Here is a 22,583-nt window from a genome sequence, read left to right on the forward strand (position 1 = left end):
AAGCGGCTTAGGTGGGCCCACAAGTTGGGTGGGACAGGATCTCAAGAACTCACCAAGCCAGGGTGACTAGTATTAGCCAGATTGATGGAGACTCAGATATGGTAGTCTTCTGTGTCTGCATGCTTGGTTGGGGAAGGGCTCAACAAAGGAACAGTGGCCTCAGCCAGCACTTCTGTCTGAGAGAAAGCTGCCCCTCCAGTCCTAGCCCTGAGCCAGACAATTCAGTTTCCCCCCACAGTTTCCCTGACATCTTTTGAGCTGCTACTGCAGCACTAGAGCTCAAAGCAAGTTCATCAGCTGGTAAATCCATGCATTGGCCCTTAAGATGAAGACCTGGGACTCCCATGGCCCTCCATCACACTGAAGCCACAAAATGCTGATTTTTACATTCAGATTTTGTGGGGCCCTCTCTTCCCAACACTGGAACCCTGGGCTAGGGTTTCTGGTGTGGAGCTGTGACCCCTTGCTCCTCCAGGGAGACTTCAACAGCCGAGATATCCCTTCTGATTTTTAACTGCCCCACTCAGGTGTGAGACCACTCCAATCCACATCTCAGCCCTCCTACCAATCTCAAGGTCACTCTCTATGTCCTCAGTTGTAGGTCTTTTGTTCAGCTAGACTTTAGGCGATTTTCAATGATGGTTGCTCTGTAGTTTAGTTGTAATTTTGATGTGGTCGTGAATGGAAGCAAGCACAGCATTTACCTAGTCTGCCATCTTGACCAGCCTTACACTTTGTTATAATGTGAAACGGATGTTTTCATTTATTGTCTATTTTTCCACTGAGTCAAAGTCTTTTTGTTGATTTGCAAAATTTCCTTTTATGGTTTAAATATTAATCCCTTAACAGTAGTAGACTGTTAATATCCATCATCCAACTGATAACTTTGTCAATGTTTTCTTAGTTTTTAATGTAGTAAAACTTATTTTTTTTTTTTCGCTTTATTGTGTTTTGGGTATTATAGAGTCCTTTGTAAGGTTACAAACTTTTATTTATTAAATTTATGGTTTTACCTTTCACATTTAATACATCTTCAGAGTAACTTTGCATTAGGTCCATAGGTGTTCTTCCCCATTTAATGAGCCAGTTTTATCAATACGCTATTAAATCAGTCTTTCCCTTACTAGTTCTTGGTGTCACATACTTCAGTTGCATGTTTTTGAACTCTTTACACCAATTTGTGAATATTCCTCCCTAAAAATTTTTTTATTATGACTTCATAGTATGTCTTCCTATGTGATACAATCTTCATATGTGATACAATCTTTATATGTGCTCTCCTGTTTGGCCTTTTTTTTTTTTTTTTTTCTTTTGGCAATGTTGACTAAGCTATTTTTGTGAACCTTTATTTTTCCATCTAAATGTTAGAATAAGTTTGATGGGGAATGCCCTTCTAGTGGCTAGAGGGGATGCTGCCTGATTCATGAATGATTTAATGAAACCAATTTGATCTTCAAAAAATATATATAAGAAATGTAAGTTAAATGACCTTCATTGCTTATTACAATGCTAAATCAGAATTTTCCAATGAATCATCTGAAATTTCTAGATCACCTCTCAGAGATAATAACACAACAGGGAGAAAAAGAAAAATAGTCTTTCCTTATTCTCTTCCTTCCATACGTACCCAGATGATCATCGATTCTTATCAGGCAAGTTTAGGAAAACCCACCCTAAGTAACAGTGAACAAATAAGGAAGATCAGTCTAGAAGATAAAAGTTACTTCAATTTAGAATGTAAGTATCTTATGTTCATATTGCTCAATGGGGACAAAAAGTAGACTATAGATCAACATGTGAGTCATTTAAAAAATTTTTAAAAATGTGTACATAAAGAGATGGAAAGCCAGGAGGTACACAAGGATGGTAGCTATGCTGGTGGGGTTCCACGTTTTCTTTCTTTGGGATCTTTATTCCGGGGAGGACCAACAACCCTCTTAGAGTGAGGTGAGATGCTGATTATCTTCTGCACTGTCTTAGTGCAGATGAGCTGTTGCAATTATTTGGGTTATCTTGACACACAAATTCTTATGGATGTGGTAGACACCATTTGAATTAGTCATAAGTCTAACTCTGTCTTTACCAAAGAATCCTCTGATCTCAATTTCAAACTAGACATGAATGTCACAAGTAAATGACAACATAACATCTTACTATTTAAATTAGCAATTGGTATTCTGGTTTAATAATCTCCTTTTGAGGATGGCTAGTATGAATTAACTCCTCAGAACATAACAACACCCCTTGGATGCACTGAAAAATTAAATCCAATTCCTGAACATGCAAAATGAGCTTTCCTATAAGCTCCCCATGAAACCTGATCTCAACTGGTAGCCAGCCCTCTTACCCGCCTTAACCACAGAAACTGCTGTCACAAAGGCTGAGTATACTGAGAGCAACTTCAAAACTAATTCCAGATGTATAAACCCACTTTTTGTCTTTTGACAATTCAGGAAGTGGGAGGGGCGTAAGAAATGAAGTATTAAAAGCAATATATCTGTTCTATTATGCAGAAACAGGATTTCAATACATATTGAAAAGCAAATATCTTAATAAAATTACCAGCAAATTTCTTAGGAATCTGTTTTATCAACATTTTAACTATAGTTTCACATGCAACCAGAACAATAATTATTTATAGCAGGGGCCTTTGCAAACTGGCCTGTTGGCCAAATGTGGCTCACACTGCCTGTTTTGTGAAAAAGTTTGTCAATGCTTGGTGCAGAAATAAACCATTTCCTTCTATCCTGCCCCCACCTAACAAAACGTAATGTAAAAAAAAAAGTCACAAAATCATACAGAAGGAAGAACAAGTGAAAGGCTGACTTTTCAACAGAAGGAAGAAGACTCTCCTTGATTCTTACAACTTTGAGTCCAAATCTGCATAATAGAATATTCAAAATATTTTGGTAACAATTCAAAATAAAGAAATTTTAGGATTACATCAAGGCATGTAGAGAAAGTTGAAAAAGTATACTTAGATGGCTGCTCCTCTTTAAGTTAGTCAAAAAATGAACAACTCAATACATATAACTATGTAATCAAAGTTTTAAAGCTAAAAGAAATTCTTACTTTATAGATGCAAGAAGAAATTCAGAGAATGGAAAGATGTATGAAAAGAACATAAAATGCAAAGTAAATTTTAAGAATTACTTGATCTTTATGATTTCTATCTGAAAGAGGTAAAATAACATTTCCAGTGTATCTATATAATTTATCATACCAGGAAACTAAAAATAAGTAGGGGGTATATAAAATTATATAACTTTTGAAAATATTTATTAATTACATATTAACTTTATTATATCAATGGACCTATAAAATAGTTTACTCAAATCCTATTTTTAAAAATTCATAATTCGCCAAGAGAAACCTGTTTAGATTATTTGTGTGCACACAAGAAATGGGTAGTAATATGAATATTCAATATGAATATATTGTTTACCATGGAAACCAGTCAAAAATCTTAACACTACAATGACTTGGAAGTGCTCTCAAGCCAATGAACTTCTGTAATCCTACTGCTACATCAAAAGAAAACTTCTTTAGACACAGCATGGCAAGAGGTATAAAACACTACACAGTTCTGCCACAGGGACTGCAAAATAGAAATACAGAAATATAGAAAGCACAGCATTTCTATAAAATTAGTGCCTTCAGTAAGACCCACAGCGCAAGACAGTGATCCTAGAGGCTTCAGGGACAATCATAAAATTATTGCATGGTACCAATTTGTCATCAAGTGTCTAAAGGATAGGAGCATGTACAGAGCTCAGCATCAGCCCCTTCTGCTGGCAGCTCGGGCATCAGTAGTGGCTGCCAGGAGACCAGTCATGGTGAGAGCCCACACCACTGGACCATGAGTGCCCTGCATCCGTGCCACCTCCGACTAGTCTGTTCTGGGGCCCACTGAGCAAGCATGGATTGGCCTAAAGAGGTCTTATAAATATGAGTAATTTCAAATATATGTAGGTGGTTTTGAGGTTAATAAAATTCAAATCTAAAGACCATGAAGGATAGCTTCAAAGATGGGAAAACATATGAGCACATCCACTTCCTCTCCAGCAACTGTCTCAACAATCAGAATGATTGTTGCAACCGCATGGTGGGGCACCTGCGGATGCTGAATGGTACTCCGAGATGCCATCACGGGGGTCTGCACTCTGGTGATCCTCAGCTCAGAGTCTCTAATTCCCGTAATACTGAGATGTATTTACATTTAAAAGGGGGTACTGAAGGCAATGTGATCTCTTGTTAATGTGCCAGTGTTAATTTCGTAGCTCTGACCATGGTATATAAAACGTTAACATTAAGATAGGCTAACGGACATGGGAACTTTCTGCACTATCTCTGCAACTTTTCTGTAAATCTAAAATTATTCCAAAATTAATACTTTATTAAAGATGTACCTATTCATATGGAAACACAAAACTGAGCTGTGGTGATGTTCTTTCTGATAAAAGCACAGGGGGGAGTATACTAGCATCATTTTAAAAATGCCCTAGAGAGCAGTGAAGTAGTGATTAGGAGTAGGGCATGAGAGAGGCTTCCACACTCTGGTAATTCCTATTTCCTAACCTGGATTGGTGAATACAGGGGTATGTTCTTTTTATGCTATTTCACTGAACCGTATTTTTCCCTAAATTACCCTTCAATAAAAAGTAGTTAAAAAAACTTTCCTACTACTGCTAAAGGTTAGAATGAAAAGATGATGGGAAGGATCTTGGAAATCACCAGCACCTGCCATGAACAGTTCTTATGGAGGGGCCCACAGGTGCAGCGGGGCTCACAGGCCCAGGCATTTGCATTCAAGCAAAGTTCCAGGTGATCCAGATGCACACCCAGGTCACAAACCACTGAACTACCTCAGGCGGACTAAGTCACCAGATTCCTGGCTCTATCTGCTGTCCAAAGGCTTAGCTGAGACCCGAGATATTCTAATTCCACAACAGAAAAATCTCAGTAGGTTCTACTAACCTTACAACGCTTATCAAAAATTATCTTTCATAATGTTTTTTTTACCCTATAAGTAACACTGGGTTTTCCAACACAGATTTCATTCTTCTACTACAGCATTAATACATTTGTTATTTCTTACTTATTAAAAACTGGCAGATTATCGATTCATATAAAATTAAAGCTGGAAGAGCAACTATTCATTTTAAAGATGAGGAAACTGCTACCAGAGATTATTAGTAACTTGTCATGAGTTTCTAGAATTCAGTTCTTCTATAGGTTGATAAATTAAACTAGATTTCTCCTTCATGGTTACTATTTGGCTAGAAGAGTTAATAAGCAGTACATGATATCACTAGTTTATGAATTGGATGCTTCATGCATAATTCAGTTCACTGTGATTTCTGCAAAGGTTTCTGTCGAAAATAATTCTGGCTGCACAACAGTATGATGGCAAATGAAAAGAAGACAACAATATACTTCACTAGATACTTAAATTGCACAGATTCCTTTTTAATGTGTAGACAAATCAGGTAAATTAGAGAGAGCTTTAAGAAAACTTTTTAAGAAACAACAATTTTAGGTAGGCAATTGTTAGGAAGATAACAGTCATGCATGCCAAAGCCACGTGATTCTTCCACAGGCCCCAAGGCGAGATATCGATGCCCTGCTTTATCAAGAATTCTTCTCCAGTACATCTGAAATTCAACAGAAAAAGAATATGACTTCAATCTTAGCATAAGTACAATTTTACTCAATACAATCACCATTCATTATTTTAAGAAGCCTATAGCTTACAAGTCTTAAATAACTATCCCTTCATATAAACTAGGTAACAGTTAATGAGTGCTTACAATTCTGCTTGATACACGCTGAACATCCTGCATGTAACAGTTTACTTAATACCTAAAACAATGCAATGAGGTTAATATTACACACATTAAAAGATGAAGAGAGTATGGTTTAAGGAACTTGACCAAGTTCACAGACTCACACTTTGAACCAAGCTCCCTCTCCAGATCCATTTGTGTCCAGATCTATGCTGCTGCTCTCTTCAAAGGGCAGAAACATTTACCAAGTAATTTTTCACTTATTCCTGAGGCGGGAAACCTCAGCTTTAACAGGTGACATCTGAGGCCCTCAAAAAGATGATCAAAGCTCTATATAGACTAATTACCCACCTATCAGCCATACAAAAGAAACAACACTACAAAAGAACATAGGCTAAGAATTCCAAAACTAAGAAAAGAGGAGAGGAAGGGCTTCCTGCCAGAGTTGTACTCCGTCAGCTCTTGCACCAAGACTGGAATAAGCATCTCAGGTGCTCGGCCACAAGACATCACCAGAATGCCAAGTCACCAGGGAGGCCTGCGTGGTAGATGGAGCAGAGCTGGTGGAGTTGCCCTGCCACAGGTTAGAAAAGCACCTGGTACTAAAAACACCTGGCACAGCCATAGTTATTACCTTATACCATTTTTGTACAACTCTTTAAATTAAGCAGTTCCCCAAAAATGTCATACCCAGGTAAAAAGAACAGAAGTGGGCAGGATAAAGAAAATTTCTCTTCATAGAGGTTTTCCGGTAATACAGCCGACCCTTGAACAACACAAGGGTTACGGGCACAGGGCTGTGCCATCGAAAAGCCACATATAACTTTTGACTTCCTCCAAATTTAGCTATAAAAGATCTACTGCTGACTGGAGCCATACCAATAACATAACAGTAAATTAACACATTTTGTATGTTATCTGTATTATATTTCATATTCTTAGAATAAAGGTAGAGAAGATGTTATTTAAAAAATTATAAAGGAAAAACTACATATACAGATTTATTGAAAAAAATCTGCATATTACTGAGCCCATGCAGTTCAAATCTGTGTTCAAGAATCAACTCTACTTCAGAATGGCATTTTTTTGCCATTATTCAAAGCTATTTCTCTTCTACTTGAATGGTCATGAGATTTAGGATATCCCCATTCTCTTTTCTGTCATTAATATATCAAAACCAAACCATTAATGACAATCATTGAAAAGAAAATTGTCATTTATTTTTAAAAAAACAACATCTTCTAATTTTATTAAAATCTGCATTTGTTTTATTGACATTTCGGTTTTATTGGCAATACACAAAAAATGGGAATTCCTTCCTAGCTTACAAAAATATGTTTCCTTCTCTAGGGAATAGATCCTTTGATAGGTAGTTTCCAAGTCAGTTTTTTAAAAACCCAAAAACCGTTCAGCGTTTGATTTCATGATGTCTCCTAAATGCAGGAGGAAGAGGCAAGTGCCTGGACTGTGGCAGGAAAATGTCCACTCCCTTTCCTTCTGCTGCCCTTTTAGCTCTTACTGCTGACCATGGGTTGGGCTCACAGGAAGCCCTAAGTGTGTGGATCCATTCACTGCACGTAATCTATACAGTGCAGATACTGTAAGGACTTGGTAAAACATCAAAGCAACGCATTTCAAACTCGCAAGTTCTGAAAATCAAAACCCATACCCACAATCAAAACAGCAAAAGGATCTTTTAAAAGGCCCATGACACACTCACATAGGAGCCATTTCTCCAACTTAAATATAATTCTGACCATAGTAGAAGATCTAGTTGTTGCACAGCACCTTGACGAGCATTAGTGGACAAATCACTTGACAGATAAGAAAACTTAGGGCCAAAGCAGTCAGTGTCCCTGAAAGGACTCATACCAGCTCTAAGCCCAGTGGCCTTTCTGCATCACACCACACAGTAAGCAAACCAACTAAGACACTGAATGCAAACTTACGTTGCGGCGCTACAGGTATTGTTTGCTGTTACATTGAGTCCCGGGCAGAAGTTTTGTCCCAAAAATTCACTATGCAGCAAAGCCTATAACACAAGGGGAAGTGGGTAAGATAGTTTTAAATTTCAAAAAGTTTCCAAAGAATTATCACAATCGCATCCTCCTAGTTTAATCTCTATTGTTTCTGCAAACCAACCAAAGTTCACTTTCACAGTCTTTGTCACACTAAAGTGACTAAAATGATTCTTCTTGGCAATCAAGAGGCCTAGGAGTGGGACTTCAGCTTCTAATACAAAGGAAATAAAGTATTTGGCCACAAGGTGAAACCTCTGGCTATATTACCCCATGGCTCCTTCCTCCTCTCCCCAATGTATAACCCCATAAACACTATAATTGAAATGATACAGTGGTACCCAATGACTATTGTGAATTTATGGTAACATCTTTTATATTGTTCTTGTTTGTTGTGATCAAAACCATTTATAATTCCTGGGAGTCACAAAAGCAATCATATTATATCAAGACACAGTTTTCTTGGGAGTTGATTAGCTTTCTAAAGCCAGCAGTGGCTGTGAATATTACATGGTCTTGGTTTTCTTCTAAATTCCTTTTCAATGTAAATATGAATTCTAGGCTCCCATCATCCTATTCATTTCCCCACTGAACTAAAAATAAACTACATTTTTTCCTCATCAACTGGTCAACCTTTCTCCTTCTCTGTGAGTTATCTTCTCACCCCTCACCTTCCTTAAACAACAGGGTGACCGGGGCAAGTGACCTAAGGCTTGATAGAAGACTCTCCTTCATTGCTCCCAAAATGGAATTCCTAAACACATCCATAGCTCACGTCTGGGCACGTGAGATGGTCAGGCTTTATTCTGGTTGTTCCTAGCTTGGGAGTAATGAACCAGTCACAAGGACAGGTGAGGAAAACTTACCGCATAGCCGTATCGAGGAATGCTGAGGTACTGAAGCCATGAGAGCCAAGGCACGATGGTTGTGAGATTGACCAACAGCCCTGAAAAAATCTACAAAAAGCAAATACCAAGAATCGGGACTGATGGAGTGATTTCATGAAGAATTCTGGACAACACCCTCCTTAAGGCCCCTACAACCTTGTAAACGTTTGTGCTAAGGCCAACTCTTTCTTGAAGTCCGTTCCACTATTCTGACAACTTATCATATCCTCTTTGCCTGTGCATACCTTCCTATGACTGAGGCAGTTTATGATTTTAAAGGAATGAAAATATATCTATATTTCATTTAATTGGAAGATCCTTACTTGTCAAGGCTTTTACTTTCTCGGTAATGGCATGTAAAGGAAGGTCTGTAAGCATGACTGTTCTAATCCTACGACCACTATACGTTCCTGCCAAAAGACATACACAGCATATCCTGAGCATCTCATGCCCCTGCCTACTTCCACGACACAGGAAGCTTTGTTATTTACAATGCTTTGCATCCCGTCTCCATATGACTAATTTGAAGAATAATTTGTGGTTCAGAATGTGTACTTAAAATAACCCTAGAGTTGTACACAGCGTAATGTGGAGAAATACAGCATAAAATATGGTCAATAACTTCATTTAAAGCTACCAAAAAGCAGTACTGCAACAGAGGCCCCAGGAAAGACCGCTCCAGCAACAGATGGCTATGTAAGAAGAGATTCATACAGAACTTCTCCTATCTGGCACTCAGTTTGCTGGATGGGCGTAATAATGAATATGTTGCTGGTGTGACTATACATTTTTTGATTTGACTGTCAAGTGCTGCATATATAACATCTCTCAATAAAATGTTTTATGAGTAGTTTAAAAAGTTCTAAATATAAACCATTAAATAATAAATCGAAGTATCTAATATATCAAACAAAATGTTTTTATATAATAAAGGACATTTTATTTATTGAATGACATTACACAAAATATACACAGTTTATCAACTTCTCAATAATGTTTAGATTGATAGTTTTCAACAGTACAGTTTGTGCTAATTACAAATTTTTAAAGACATCTACTATTCTAGTAGAAAGGACATGAGTATTAAGTAAATAGACTAAGTATTCCTATTTACGTGGTGTACATAGTACTTGATGTGCTAACTGATTCCCTTTACCTGTTGATTCATCTACATGTGTGCAAAGTGTAGGGGCTTGTAAGCTTAGAATAAAGTAACCATTAAAAAAAAAGGTATGCAAAAATATACTGATATAAGAGAATGTCATGAACCAAGAAAGGAGAGGACCTAACACTGTGGATTTTGGAATTTTTGAGTATTTTTAAAACACTTCTTTTCAAACTATGGGAGGAACCCAAGAAGGATGACCCATGCCACATATGTTTTATTTTTCAAGGAGCTTAGTTTTTCCCTTGGAGAAAGTCTGATCCAACCAAACCAACTCAGATGCCGGTTAAATAAGCCAGCAGTTCTCTAACACCAGTGCCGAAGAAAGGCAATTAACTTGTCATTTTCATGAGGGAAGCTTCCAATCAAAATTTTTCTGGTTTTTGAAGTTCCCATTTATCAAGGTTTCACTAAATGTCACAAGAAGCATCTTTTAAAATCTCATTTGAAACAACATGTTAACTAAAGTTAGGGCACTATATTAGAACAATAGCAAAAAAGGCCGAGTAAGTCAGGAAGAAGCTGATACATTCCCTAATACAAGCTATATTTTAATATACGGCTTCCTTAATGCAGAGTCCCATTTACAGAATCCTCAAAGCAGGTTTTCCATGACAGGTGAGTTTGCAGGAAGGGACAAAGGGAAATAATTACTTCTCAGAGAAGCACAGTTTCTACTCACCATCATAAACACAAAAGAGATGGTCATGAGAAGTGTTGCTATGGATACCACACTCTGACCTGCTGCTATGGCCAGTGCCATAGAACTGGCTGCATAAGCCACCATCATAAGAGTAAGCATCATGATGAAGAAAGCTCCCACCTCTGCTTTCAATCCTTAGGGAAAAAAGAGGGGTTAGTCTAACTGCCTAGGGCACTGTACATCTGTGATTCTTTACAAATAACACTATAATATTTTGAGAAACTATCAGAATGAAAAAATTCATCCTCTATCCAACCACCCTGAGTCACCAGTTTCACTGTTCCTTCCCCAAATAACTGCATAAAGTTATCATACAGTTTTCTTTTTTATACTTACTGCACAGGCACTTTGCCATGTATCACCTATGCTCCTTATGTGTCAGTAGTAACAATCTCTCAGTGCCTCAGCAGGAGAGCAGGAGGCACTGCACCTGGCCAGAGTTCTACTGCCTTCTCTTAAAGAAGGAAACTTGTGAAGAGTACAGTCTTTTTACATTGACATCACCACATTGCTCAGTGTTTGTCGTAAGTGCGTTAGTGAAGAACTGGGAAGATTAGGATATTGTGACCTCCCAGTAAGTAGCCTCACTATCTGAGGGACTGCCTCCAGGATCCAAGTCTCTGAGACTAAGTGCCATAGAGCTCTGAAATTGAGAAAGGGTTAAATTACAATTCACAAAACTGCCTTATAAACTATAATGGGCTACTATTATGGGTCAAACAATCTAATCATTTTGGAACAGCCATAAAAACAGTCTGGAGTCTGAGGATACAGGTCTATGCCTACTTCTCATTTATTTATTTAAATTTTTATTTTTTAATTTTTTTCAATTATAGTTGATCTATGCCTATTTCTTTATGATACATCACTTATTCGTAAAATGGAAGTTGAAACTGAATCAGTGGATCTTTTCCTATAGTACGTTGTCAAAAAAATATATATTCTTTTATGTGTATGTGTATATCAGTGAAATATATGGAAATTTCAAGACAATGAGCCTGGAGTGAAGACTAAACACAATGTAAAAATGAATCTGTCTACATGTATCATACGAATACCTTTGTTAAACAAACAAGCCCCAAAAGTTGCTTTCATTACCTCTCTCTCTCTCTCCATATACATATATAGATATATATAATTTTGTCTTATTGCTTACCTACCAAGAAGTATGTTATACAAGTAAATATAATACTTGGTAACATCCTCATGGGTAGTAAATCAGATAAGAGTTTTCCAAAGAAATAAGATGACACTCTGTAGTATCCACTGATATATTCATGCCTGAAAAACAAAATTCGCATCGTACTTCTCACATTAGTTTAAGAAGGCACAGACTAGATGATTAAAGCACTTCTGTACACATTTCTGCTGCCACCAGGGGTTTAACAGCTGCACCTTCTCAGATCCGCCAGATTAACCCACCACCTCCACCCAGTCAGCATCGGACACTATGTCAGGTATGTGCCTCCTCTGGGAGGCTGCCTTCTGGCTCTTTCCATTCTTCCTTCCACTGAAGGCTAAGCTTGGTCTACAGTCTTTGTCCTCTTTACTTCCCCTCCTTCAATTTACTGTTCGACCCACTACTTTCTCTCTACTAAGCCCTTACAACCTTCCTCGTGAAGGTCACCATGACTTCTTCTTGGCTAAAACAAAAGATCCTTTCCAGCAACTTTATTGCTTGCCTTCTCTGCATTTGCTGGCTATGCCCTGATCTTGAGCCTGCTTATTCCCCTGGTCTCAGGCCCCACGTGCTCATGATTTTCCTCCCAGCCTCTGGCCGCTTTCTCTCTCAATTAACATTGGTAATTCCCGGGAACCAATCTTTGGCCCAATTCTGAGAGTGACTAGTTTGACCAGCAGTCTTGAAACTGGAAAGCTCCCATCCTGAGACAGAGACATACTCACATAAACAGCTTCTTCTCGACCACAAAGAGCTCCACAGAAGACACACTGCTGAAACACTGGTTATTTGTCAAGAAGAAGAGCACCCCAGCTCTGTGATAAGAGAAAGGAAACAAAAGCACTGCACTGATTAAACTTTCTTAGATCAGTTTCCTATCTGCAAAACTCTTTCCTCAAATGTTATAATGTTAAACAACAGTTATGGTTAAAACAGAGGGAAGTATGAGTCCCCTCAGGTCTCTCCACACCCCTGTGTCTCCAGAGGGGTGCCCCTGGGACTCCATAGCACAATTTGAAATTCACAGTCCCAGGTTGCCATTGACTGAAATATGTCCACCCAAAATTGCTATGTTGATGCCCAAACCCTCAATGTGATCATATTTAGAGATGGTGTCTTTGGAAGGGGATCAGGTTCAGATGAGTTATGAGGTTGGTGCTCTCATGATGGGATTAGTGCCCTTAGAATAAAAGGGAGAAAAAACAGAACTATCTCTGCTTCATTCAATAACAGGGCAGGAAGGCAGTAAGCGAGAAGAGGACCCTCATCAGATCCTTACTTACCATCTGGCACCTAGATATCTAGAAATGTAAGAAATAAATTCCTGTTGTTTAAGCCACACAGTCTATGGTTCTTTGTTTTCAAGCTGATGATTACATAGGTCATAAAAATACTATCACCTTGAATTTTAACTAAGAAAAGCACCAAGTACCATTCCTAATGCATGAACAGAGAAACAGTCAAATAAAGCGTGCAAAGGTTAAAAACCTCTATTAGCTGCTTTTTAAAGTTGAGCAAAGAAGAAACAAAGACATAAAGAGGCAAAATGAAAGACAGTGAAGGGAAACCTCTATCGATATCTTACTATATACATTTCCCACACAATCATCAGAAGAACCTTGATAACGTTTTTGACAACCCATCACTAAGACAGGTTCCAATGTGCTCAAAAAGAAAAATCATGCTTATAAAAGAAAAATTAATTTCTGCACGTGTAAGAAAGGGAAGACTGTTATTAATGCTTCTCTCTCAGAAAAAAAGTTTTAAACAGTGAAGTACTCAGTTTATCTATGCTTTGATAGAAATATAAATTTCATGAAAGCATGCCAAAATCCCTTGAACCAGTCAGTGTTGGGCCTCCCTTCACAACCAAACAATTTAACTGACAATGAGGATGCGAGCTAAAACTAAAAGCAATAAAGTGGCACAATTTTAAATGACACAAAATAAGAGAGCATTTTAAAAAATGTGAATCCAAGTGTACAACCCCGAAACAAAGATTCCATTGATATTAGGTGATTTTTTTAACACCAAAAAAATAATGATAATAAAAAAAGAGAACTTAGGGAACAGGCTGTTTTAAAAGTAAATGTACAATAATGAATAAATAGAAACTATCCAGGCCCAGGTAACAAGCAGCAATGCAACTTTCTAGACTCAAAAGAAGCCTAATACCAAAAGAAAAGCTAATTTTAGAAACATGACATGGCAATATTCAGCAATATTCAACAATTTGTTAAGTCTTTCATTTAACACTACAATAATGTTTATAATGATTCAGAACTAGTAGATAGTAAAATTCCTTCTAAATCATAAGATAATTTATTTTAAAATAAATATACTTTTTATGCTAAAAAATATTCTGTTTTAAATTCTTTTTAAGGTGGTAATCCATGTTTGTAATATCTAACTATGGACCCAAATACATTTTTTAAATACCTTTTCTCTTAAACACATTATTTCTTTAGCTATCACCACAACCCTGTAAGGTACCTATTAGGTCAAAGGGGCTCATAATCTACACATGATTAAAACCCAGCTTGTTAGAGAAAGGTCAGAGAGAGAGCGCCTCCAGGGTAATTCATTCCCAAAGAAGAAAAGGAAACCACTGGCCTCCTGAGCAATTTTAAATGATGAAAAACTGGTAGCAATCTGAAGCCCAAAATACAAATTAAAAGAAATCCAATGCCCTCTTTTCCAGAAAACATTGGAAGAAACAGCTTAAGCTCTTCTTTATTTCTCTAGATTCTTTTACTGAGATTTTTAATAGCTAGATTTCCAGTTCCTCTTTAAAATCCCAGTGGAGGGCAGGTGTCCCAATATTGTTTTCAAAATGGTTCCTGCTGTACAACACAAAAGGTCCACAGGCTCTAAAACCTATGATAATACTCTGTTTTGAGTGAAATGTAACATCTACTGAGGTACAAACCACCAGTTACTAGCAGGTGTGGAAAGAATCCAGAAGAGAACACAGCTGTCAGGGAAGGTTAAGATAAAAACAATTCACATAACTCTCAAAAGGAGCTGCCATAGAAATCTCATTGTAGAGGAACACTATCTGATTCCATACAGGAAATGCTTATTACCTGAATGAGGAATTGATGTTTATGCTTTTTCTTTCTTTCATAAACAATCATCCTTTTCCAGACATCAAAATAGATTCCATTAAACCACTGCAACTTTCCTCAGAAGTAAATTGAGGATAATACCATTCACCCCTCTGGGTGGGAGGGTAACCTGAGACCATGGGTGTAAAGCAGGGAACACAGTGCCTGGCCCAGAGAGGCTCTCCACAGACAAAGCACAGGGCTCCATGGTGTATGACATTGCTGAGCACCTATAATCAGAGCATGCTGGAGCCCATTACAATGTCTCATCATGAAATTATATTTTTAAGGGAACGTAATGACTGAAACTAGGTAAGGTAAACTGACATAAGTGCTAACCACGAACCATAACCACATGCAAAAAAAAAAAAAAGCCTACTATCAAAAATGAGTAATTTCAAAATAAAAAGCTAATTATAAAAACATGAGACCTGACAATAATTCAGTTCAATTTATTAAGTCTCACATCTAACAGTACAATAATGTTCATAATGATTCTGAACTAATAAATAGTAAAATTCCTTCTGAATTGTAAAGAATTTATTTTATAGTAAATAATTTCTGTTAAAGAATTTAACATATTCTAATTCTTTTCAATGTGGTAATCCATGTTACAGTTAGAAAAAACTGAGTCCCATCCACCTCCCCACAGCAAACCAATCAAAAAATAGAAAGAAAATTAATTCACAGGCAAAAAAATAAAGAAATGGACAAACCAGTCTATGACAAAATTTAAACTTTTGCATATCAAACGACACTATCTACAGAATGAAAAGACAACACACAGAATGGCAGAAAATATTTGCAAATTTATATCTGATAAGGAGTTAATATTGAGAATGTACAAAGAACTCTTACAGCTCAACAGTAAAAACATCCAATTTAAAAATGGGCAAAGAACTTGAATAAACATTTCTCCAAAGAAGACATAGAAATGGCCAATAAGCGCATGAAAGGTGCTCATATGACTAATCACTAGGGAAAAGAAAGTTGAAACCATGATGAGATACCACGTCACACCAATTAGGATTGCTATTTACAAAAACAAACAAACAAACAAACAAAACCCAGAAAATAACCAGTGTTGACTAGGGTGTGCACTGCTGGTAGAAATTCAATATGATATAACTAACTGCTGTAGAAGACAGGAAGGCAGTTCAAAAAAATATATAGAATCACCAAATGATCCAGTAATTTCACTTCTAGGTATACACCCAAAAGAATTTAAAGTAGAAACTCAAACAGATATTTATTTATACACCCATGTTCACTGCATTATTCACAATAGTCAAAAGGCATAAACAACCCAAGTGTCCATGAATAGATAAATGGATAAACAAAATGAGGTATAGCTATACAATGGAATGCTATTCAGATTTAAAAAAAGAAAAAAATTCCGACAATGCTACAACATGGATGAACCTTAAAAATATTACACTAAGTGAAATTAGCCGGTCACCCAAGGACAAATACTGTATGATCTCACTTATATGAGGTACCTAGAGCAGTCAAATTCAGAGACAGAAAGTACAATTGTGGTTTCTAGGAGCTGGGGAAAGGAGGACTGGGGAGTTATTATGCAATGGGTACAGAGATTCAGTTTGGGAAGATGAAAAAAAAAGTTCTGGAGATAGACGGAGGTGACGGTTGCACAACACTACAAATGTAATTAACGTCACTTAACTGTACACTTAAAACTGGTTAGAAAGGTAAATTTTATTTTCTGTATATTTTATCACTAATATATATATGAAAATTAACTTCCTTAAGCTTTCACTTCACTGATTTATCCTACTCCTCAATTCATCCTGTACTTGTCTAAAATTCAAACTCTTAATAAATTTTTAGAACCCTGAAAAAAGTAGCAGTACTTTTTCAAAACCAAGGTCTAAATTTACTTACCTATTCTGGATTCCTGTAGAGTCACTTTTTAGATGATAGAAAATGGCACTTATAACAAGTCCCAGGAAAACTGTTACAAGGATCTTTTCAAAAAAAAAAGAAAGAAAAGAAAAGAAAAAAGTTACAAGTAAGGGTAAAAACTTAATATACCATTTATTATTACAATATATATGGCCACATAATCAAATCACTCCATTGAGATAGATACTTTAAATGGCTTGGTCGAAGTCCTTGGGAAAATACAGAAGAGTGTATGTTATTAGACTGCTTTCTAAATTAAAATAAAAAATAATTTATCTGTGTGCTGGGGAGACTGATGGAGAACAAAGTAGACTTCTGGAAAAGCTAAGATTCCTCCATGTCGTTTCCCAGAATTGCCAGTTCAGGGTCCAGTTCAGCTACTGGAACTGGGAATACCACATAGAGTAGAATACTACAAGTGCTTATCAAAGTCCTTTAGGGAATAAAATAAGGTTCCAGTGGCTAAGAGTTCTGGCCTAAACTCTCAACATTTGAGTTAGTGAACATGCATAGTTTTATAATATTTCAAGAGGTTTCAAGTGAAAACAGGGTATCTTTACTCTTCGTCTTAATACAAATAAATAAAAATTCAAAAGCACATATAACAAAATTTGTAACAATGGAATTCTGCATGATAAGGAAGTAAGGGTAAGCTGGGAACAACCTAGGTGGTGGGAAGAGGGGGGACTACATGCCTGCATTGAAAAGCGCATTGCCACTGTCATCAAGCATTCAGTCAGCTTTCCCTGAGGGTACCCAAGTGCTTGCATTACCCATTCTCCTGTCACTGCTTCTCCAGCAACCTCAGCCAGTAGGGCCGACAGCCCACAGCGCAGGGCTAAACAGCTAATTCTTTGCCACTCTTACCTACCCTCACTTAGTCTGTTTGATGCGTCCTAAGACTGAATAAACATCACTTTTTTTTTAAGATTGATAAATGTCTCTTAAGAACACTTTTATCAGCAAAGAGTTAAGGGTTATATTATGATATAATTTCTTTAAGGAAATTCTTATTGTACTTTTAAGTTATATTAAATATAAAAATATGAGAAACGGTAATTGATAGAAATAAAATATCCAACCTTGTATCATGGAATCTCCAAAGTTAAAAAAAAAAAAAAATCTCAGTACTACAACAGTACAACAGTATCAAGACTTAAAGTAACTTGTCAAGCACACTTTTGGCACAAAGAAACCAAATTAGAAAACAGGATCATGATCTGTAAAGCCTAGTTTATGAAGATCACAGTCTTCAAAGAATATGATTTAAGATAGACTTAAAAATTTATTTGCAAAGAAATCAGTAAGAAATTTGAAAAAAAATCTATTACCAGGACATATTTCAAATCCCTTCAGAAAACACTTCATATCAACAGATCAAGCCTCCAAAACAAACGAGGATGATTCCATCAATCTGTATGCATGCGCATGTATTCAAGCCTGTATTTTCATGCAGTATAACTCTAAAAATACTCAGACTTTTTAAACTGGATACTCTACATGCTTTGTTTCTTCTGCATTCAAACTTCTTATCTTATACTAACAGATTATCAGTATTATCATTAGGGTGTTTCCTAAAGATTTCCAAATTCTAAAAGTTGTCTTAAAGTTAGCTTTCCAACATATTGGTAAAATGATTAATCCCACATTAGTGTTATGCTTTAAAAGATGTATCTATATATTTTTTTCCTGCATTAAGAAAAAGTAAACAAACACACATAGTAAATACTGAACAACAGATCAAAGAGATGCTGCCTGTACATGTTTAACTGAAATCTGTTTTGAACAGGAAAAAGAAAAAGAAAAAAAAAAGAAATTCCCTATATATATATGATACTATCTTTGTTCAAATGTTTTTACTAACACTTAACAATGTGAGTTCTGAGGGATGTTTATGAATGTCACCAAAAAAATTAACTCCTAGTTAAATGTTTAATATGCTAATAGACACGATGAATTTCCAAGAGATATGTTTTCCAAATTGATTTGATTAGAAAACCCTTGGCACAATAAACCTTCTTGTACAGATAATCTATTCATTCTAAGATCTTCCAAATACAACCTTTGGTTAAGTGCATTATTTCAAGCAAGATCTGAATCATGCGAATGACTAGTTCAAACCCAAGTACATCTTTAAGACAACAGATAAAAGATTAATCAACAGTAAGCCATAAAACATTTTAATAACTACACTTAGAGAAGTAAATGACATATATGCAATATTAAAAACCGAAAACCAAGGGTCAGTAAGCTATGGCACACAGGCCAAGGAGGGCCTGTCACCTATTTCTGTTCAATCCATGAGGTAAGAATGGTCTTTACCACTTTTTTAATGGTTAAGAAAATATATATATATATATTTCTTGCCACGTGAAACTTATATGAAATTCAAATATCAGTGTCCATGAATAGTTTATAATTTAATTGGAGTAGCCATGTTCATTTGTTTATGTACTACCTATGACTGCTTTCTTGCTAAAATGGCAGAACTGATGACGTGAGACAAAGACCAAATGGCCCGCAAAGCCTAAAAGATTTACTATTTGGCCCTTTACAAAAAAGGTTTGCCTACTCCCGCTAAGTTAATATTTCAGTATTCACAAATCTGAACTAGAGCTGTGCCCGCCAAACAGATGCTCAGGGAGATGCAACATTCTACTCTTATTCTATGAGATTGCCACTGCTCTAAACAGTTTGGAATTACTTTTATGGAATTGAGTTCACTGAAGAGGCAAATAGGCTGAACACGCAACCTGGAGGCACTAGGCCTGGGGTTTGAAGCTAAAGGAAGCCTAGCACCAAAAAATGCAGAATTGTGGTTTACTAGAATTAGCTCCACACTCTAATCATGTCCTGCCCAGAATGATCATTCATGTGACTCGGACAAGACACTTTTTAAACCACTTTTAGAGGCAAGAGAAATTTATTTTCCAAGTAAAAAAATCTACTGTATAAATCACACTGAAGAATCAACTCATTACATCAAATCACCATTGACCAGTGTTGGTAACCAATTTCACTTGATTCACCAGACTTGTTTCCAAACAACCTCGAATCTACCCTGAAAGAATAAAAATTTACCCCTGATTGATAGTACATAAAAGTGGTCATGTTCTGACAGAAATGTCAAATAACAAGTCCCCAAAATGTATGGAGCAATTAGCAGTACATGTCAAAGAGGAATCTAAACTCTCGATATTAATATTTAGAAGGCAACATACTGAAGTATGAAAATTATGGTGCATGGTATAAGAAGTCAGTTACAGTTCATTAGAGCCTACTATATGCCATTGTTTAGAAGTCCATAGTAATTCAATAATTGATAATAAAATTAACAACCCCCAAAACAACTGGCTAAATTGATTTCCCCAGAAAGAACCTGGAAATACTAAGCTTTTATATGGCAGAGGGTTTGAGAATAACAGAAAAACCATAAAAGAGCAATAATTAACAACTATCAACAGAGCCAGCCAAAAGAGGAAAGAATATTATTTCATCTTAATGAAGAAAAAGTTGATCTGACAGCAAACAGCCTTATTTAACAGAAGTCAAGTTTGCTTACTACTTTGTGTTAATTGCAAGCTGTTTTAGGCATCTACTTCTCTCCTAAGATTAGAATTTCTAAATGAATAAGGTCAATTATAAAGAACAGCATTTGTACACAGGCTCTTCCCTTCCACAGGGGCTGTCTCCTACCTTCAGGTGCATTCACCAACATCTACATGAACGCTTCCAGGACCACCTGATTTAAAATGCAAACCAACCCCTTTTCTTTGTCTCCCTCTTTCCTCTTCTCCTTTCCTTCTCTTTCTTTCTCTTCCTTTCCCCACATCTCTGCTTCAACTTTGCCATATCCTCTTTTACCTTCTGCCATGCTATATATTTTATTTCTGTGTGGGTTTATTAGCCATCTCTCCTCATAAGAACACGTGCTCCATGAGACCAGGGATTTTTATTTTTACCCATCATGCTCACTGCTGTGGACAAGATCCGAAAACAGCACGTTTAGTAAGAACTTGTAGAATAAAGCAGAAAACACCAAATGTGGCTGAACAATTCCTTTACTTCACTATTTTTGAAAAAATTTTTCTCTTCAAAGATTATCCATTATAGCTTGTCTAAATCAACGAAAATTCTGAAACAGGTATTAAAAAAAAACACTATAAAAAGTTTCAAAGTAAAACCTTAAATGTGTTTTATTTGTTCGATTGACTATTTCTATATCTCAAATGGACTGGGATGAAATATGGCTAGAAGATACAGATAATCCTTAAAAAAAAAAAAAACTATCAGAATCTAACGTTCCCAAGAGAATATTTAACAGCATAATTAGAAGGATCTGTCTGATTACCTGAGCTATAGAGGCCTCGGGATTACCCAGTAAGTTTTTGAAGGAACGCTTGGAAATCCACTTGAGTTGATGCCAGAAGGAGGTGGCATAGGTGATCTCCTTGAAGGCTATGCTCTTCTTCTTTTTTTGCACCCCTGAGAATTGATCTAACTCAATTTTCGTTTCTCTGAAGAAGGTGGAGTTGACATAAAACTCAGCCAATTTTTCTATGAGTGGCTGATCTCTCTCGGAAGGCTCTTTGGTCTTCTTGCCTTTGAAATAAAAGTGGATTGGAAACATTAACAAAATAGCTAATTTAGCCCATTTTTCTGTAACCCCTTTCTTACATTCTTCCCTAACACCTTAATTCTAAAGCTTTAGCATAACAAACTTATGCACTGTCATATTATACATTAGAAAAAACAGTTAATTGGCCTGACTACTTCCAAAAACTGTGGATACAACAAAATAGCTGACCATTTCCTAACTATAATATGTGCACTGTGATTCTTCTAAAATAAACTTTATCCTTGGGGAGTTGTAATTCTCAATATAAAAACTTCAACCTTGCTTTGTACTATGTGTGAATTTAAAAATTGTCAAGTTTTTATTTTGAAACACTCTATAAACAATGACCATTTTTTAAAAATGAAAACTCTCTTTATACTGACACTAACAGTTCAAATTTTAAATTAATTCAAAAACAGCACTCATGAACAACAAGATCTGTGTTGACTGGTGTTATAGACTGAAAATGTTTGTGTCACCCCAAAATTCGTATACCAAAACCCAGTCCCCAGTGATGGTATTTGAAAGTGGGGACTTCAAGGAGTGATTAGGTCATGAAGATGGAGCCCTCATGAGTGGGATTAGTGCCCTTATAACAGAAGCCCCAGAGAGCTCCCTTCCCACACCCACCAAGTGTTGAAGCATTAGGAAGATAGTCGACCACCTACAAACCAGGAAGAGGGTCCTCAACAGACACCAAATCTGCTGGCACCTAATCTTGGACATCCTAGCCTCCAGAACTCTGAGAAATAAATCTTTGTTGTTTAAGTCACCCAACCTATAGTGTTCTTGTTACAGCAGCCCAAACGGACAAAGACAGTTGGTGTCAGAGAGCAGCATTAGTAATGTAAATTCACAAAGCCACATTCTAATGAGCTACCACACTGCTACACGTCAGCCAATTCAGTTAGGTGACAATCTGTGACTCTCGACAGGTTTACATACCTTCACCATCTTCGTCCTCTTCGCTTAATACCACAGCAGAGGAGTCTCCATTAATCACATCCAGGAAGAAGTCTGCAGGGTTATTATAGGGCTCACAGTGTTGACCTACAAAAGAAGGCAACTCTGGTACACAAGAAAAAACATATTTTGAAAAAGAAAAAAAAAAGCAGTATCTAGAACTAATGCTCCACAAAGCAAAGCAACAAGCAGAGCCAGCTAAGGCACTGCAGGATTGTTTTTACAAGAAGCCC

The 22,583-nt window shown here is 36.7% G+C and overlaps 1 protein-coding gene across 8 annotated transcripts in view; it reads right to left on the reverse strand.

The window, feature by feature from the left end:
• Window positions 1–5,445: 5,445 nt before the first annotated feature.
• ABCG2 (ATP binding cassette subfamily G member 2 (Junior blood group)) overlaps window positions 5,446–22,583 on the reverse strand; it is a 58,787-nt gene continuing 41,649 nt past the window's right edge. For all 8 annotated transcript variants that reach the window (XM_025046008.1, XM_015588478.2, XM_006910716.3 and 5 more), the window contains 9 exons: window positions 22,333–22,437; window positions 21,121–21,371; window positions 16,749–16,831; window positions 12,465–12,554; window positions 11,716–11,840; window positions 10,539–10,693; window positions 8,671–8,760; window positions 7,736–7,818; window positions 5,446–5,654 (listed from right to left, as the gene is read on the reverse strand). In XM_025046008.1, coding sequence (XP_024901776.1) covers window positions 5,507–5,654; window positions 7,736–7,818; window positions 8,671–8,760; window positions 10,539–10,693; window positions 11,716–11,840; window positions 12,465–12,554; window positions 16,749–16,831; window positions 21,121–21,371; window positions 22,333–22,437 — 1,130 coding nt within the window. In that variant the 3' untranslated portion in view covers window positions 5,446–5,506. The remainder of the gene's footprint in view (window positions 5,655–7,735; window positions 7,819–8,670; window positions 8,761–10,538; window positions 10,694–11,715; window positions 11,841–12,464; window positions 12,555–16,748; window positions 16,832–21,120; window positions 21,372–22,332; window positions 22,438–22,583) is intronic.

This window comes from Pteropus alecto, unplaced genomic scaffold, assembly GCF_000325575.1.
Source record: "Pteropus alecto unplaced genomic scaffold, ASM32557v1 scaffold63, whole genome shotgun sequence".
NCBI classification, from domain to species: domain Eukaryota; kingdom Metazoa; phylum Chordata; class Mammalia; order Chiroptera; family Pteropodidae; genus Pteropus; species Pteropus alecto.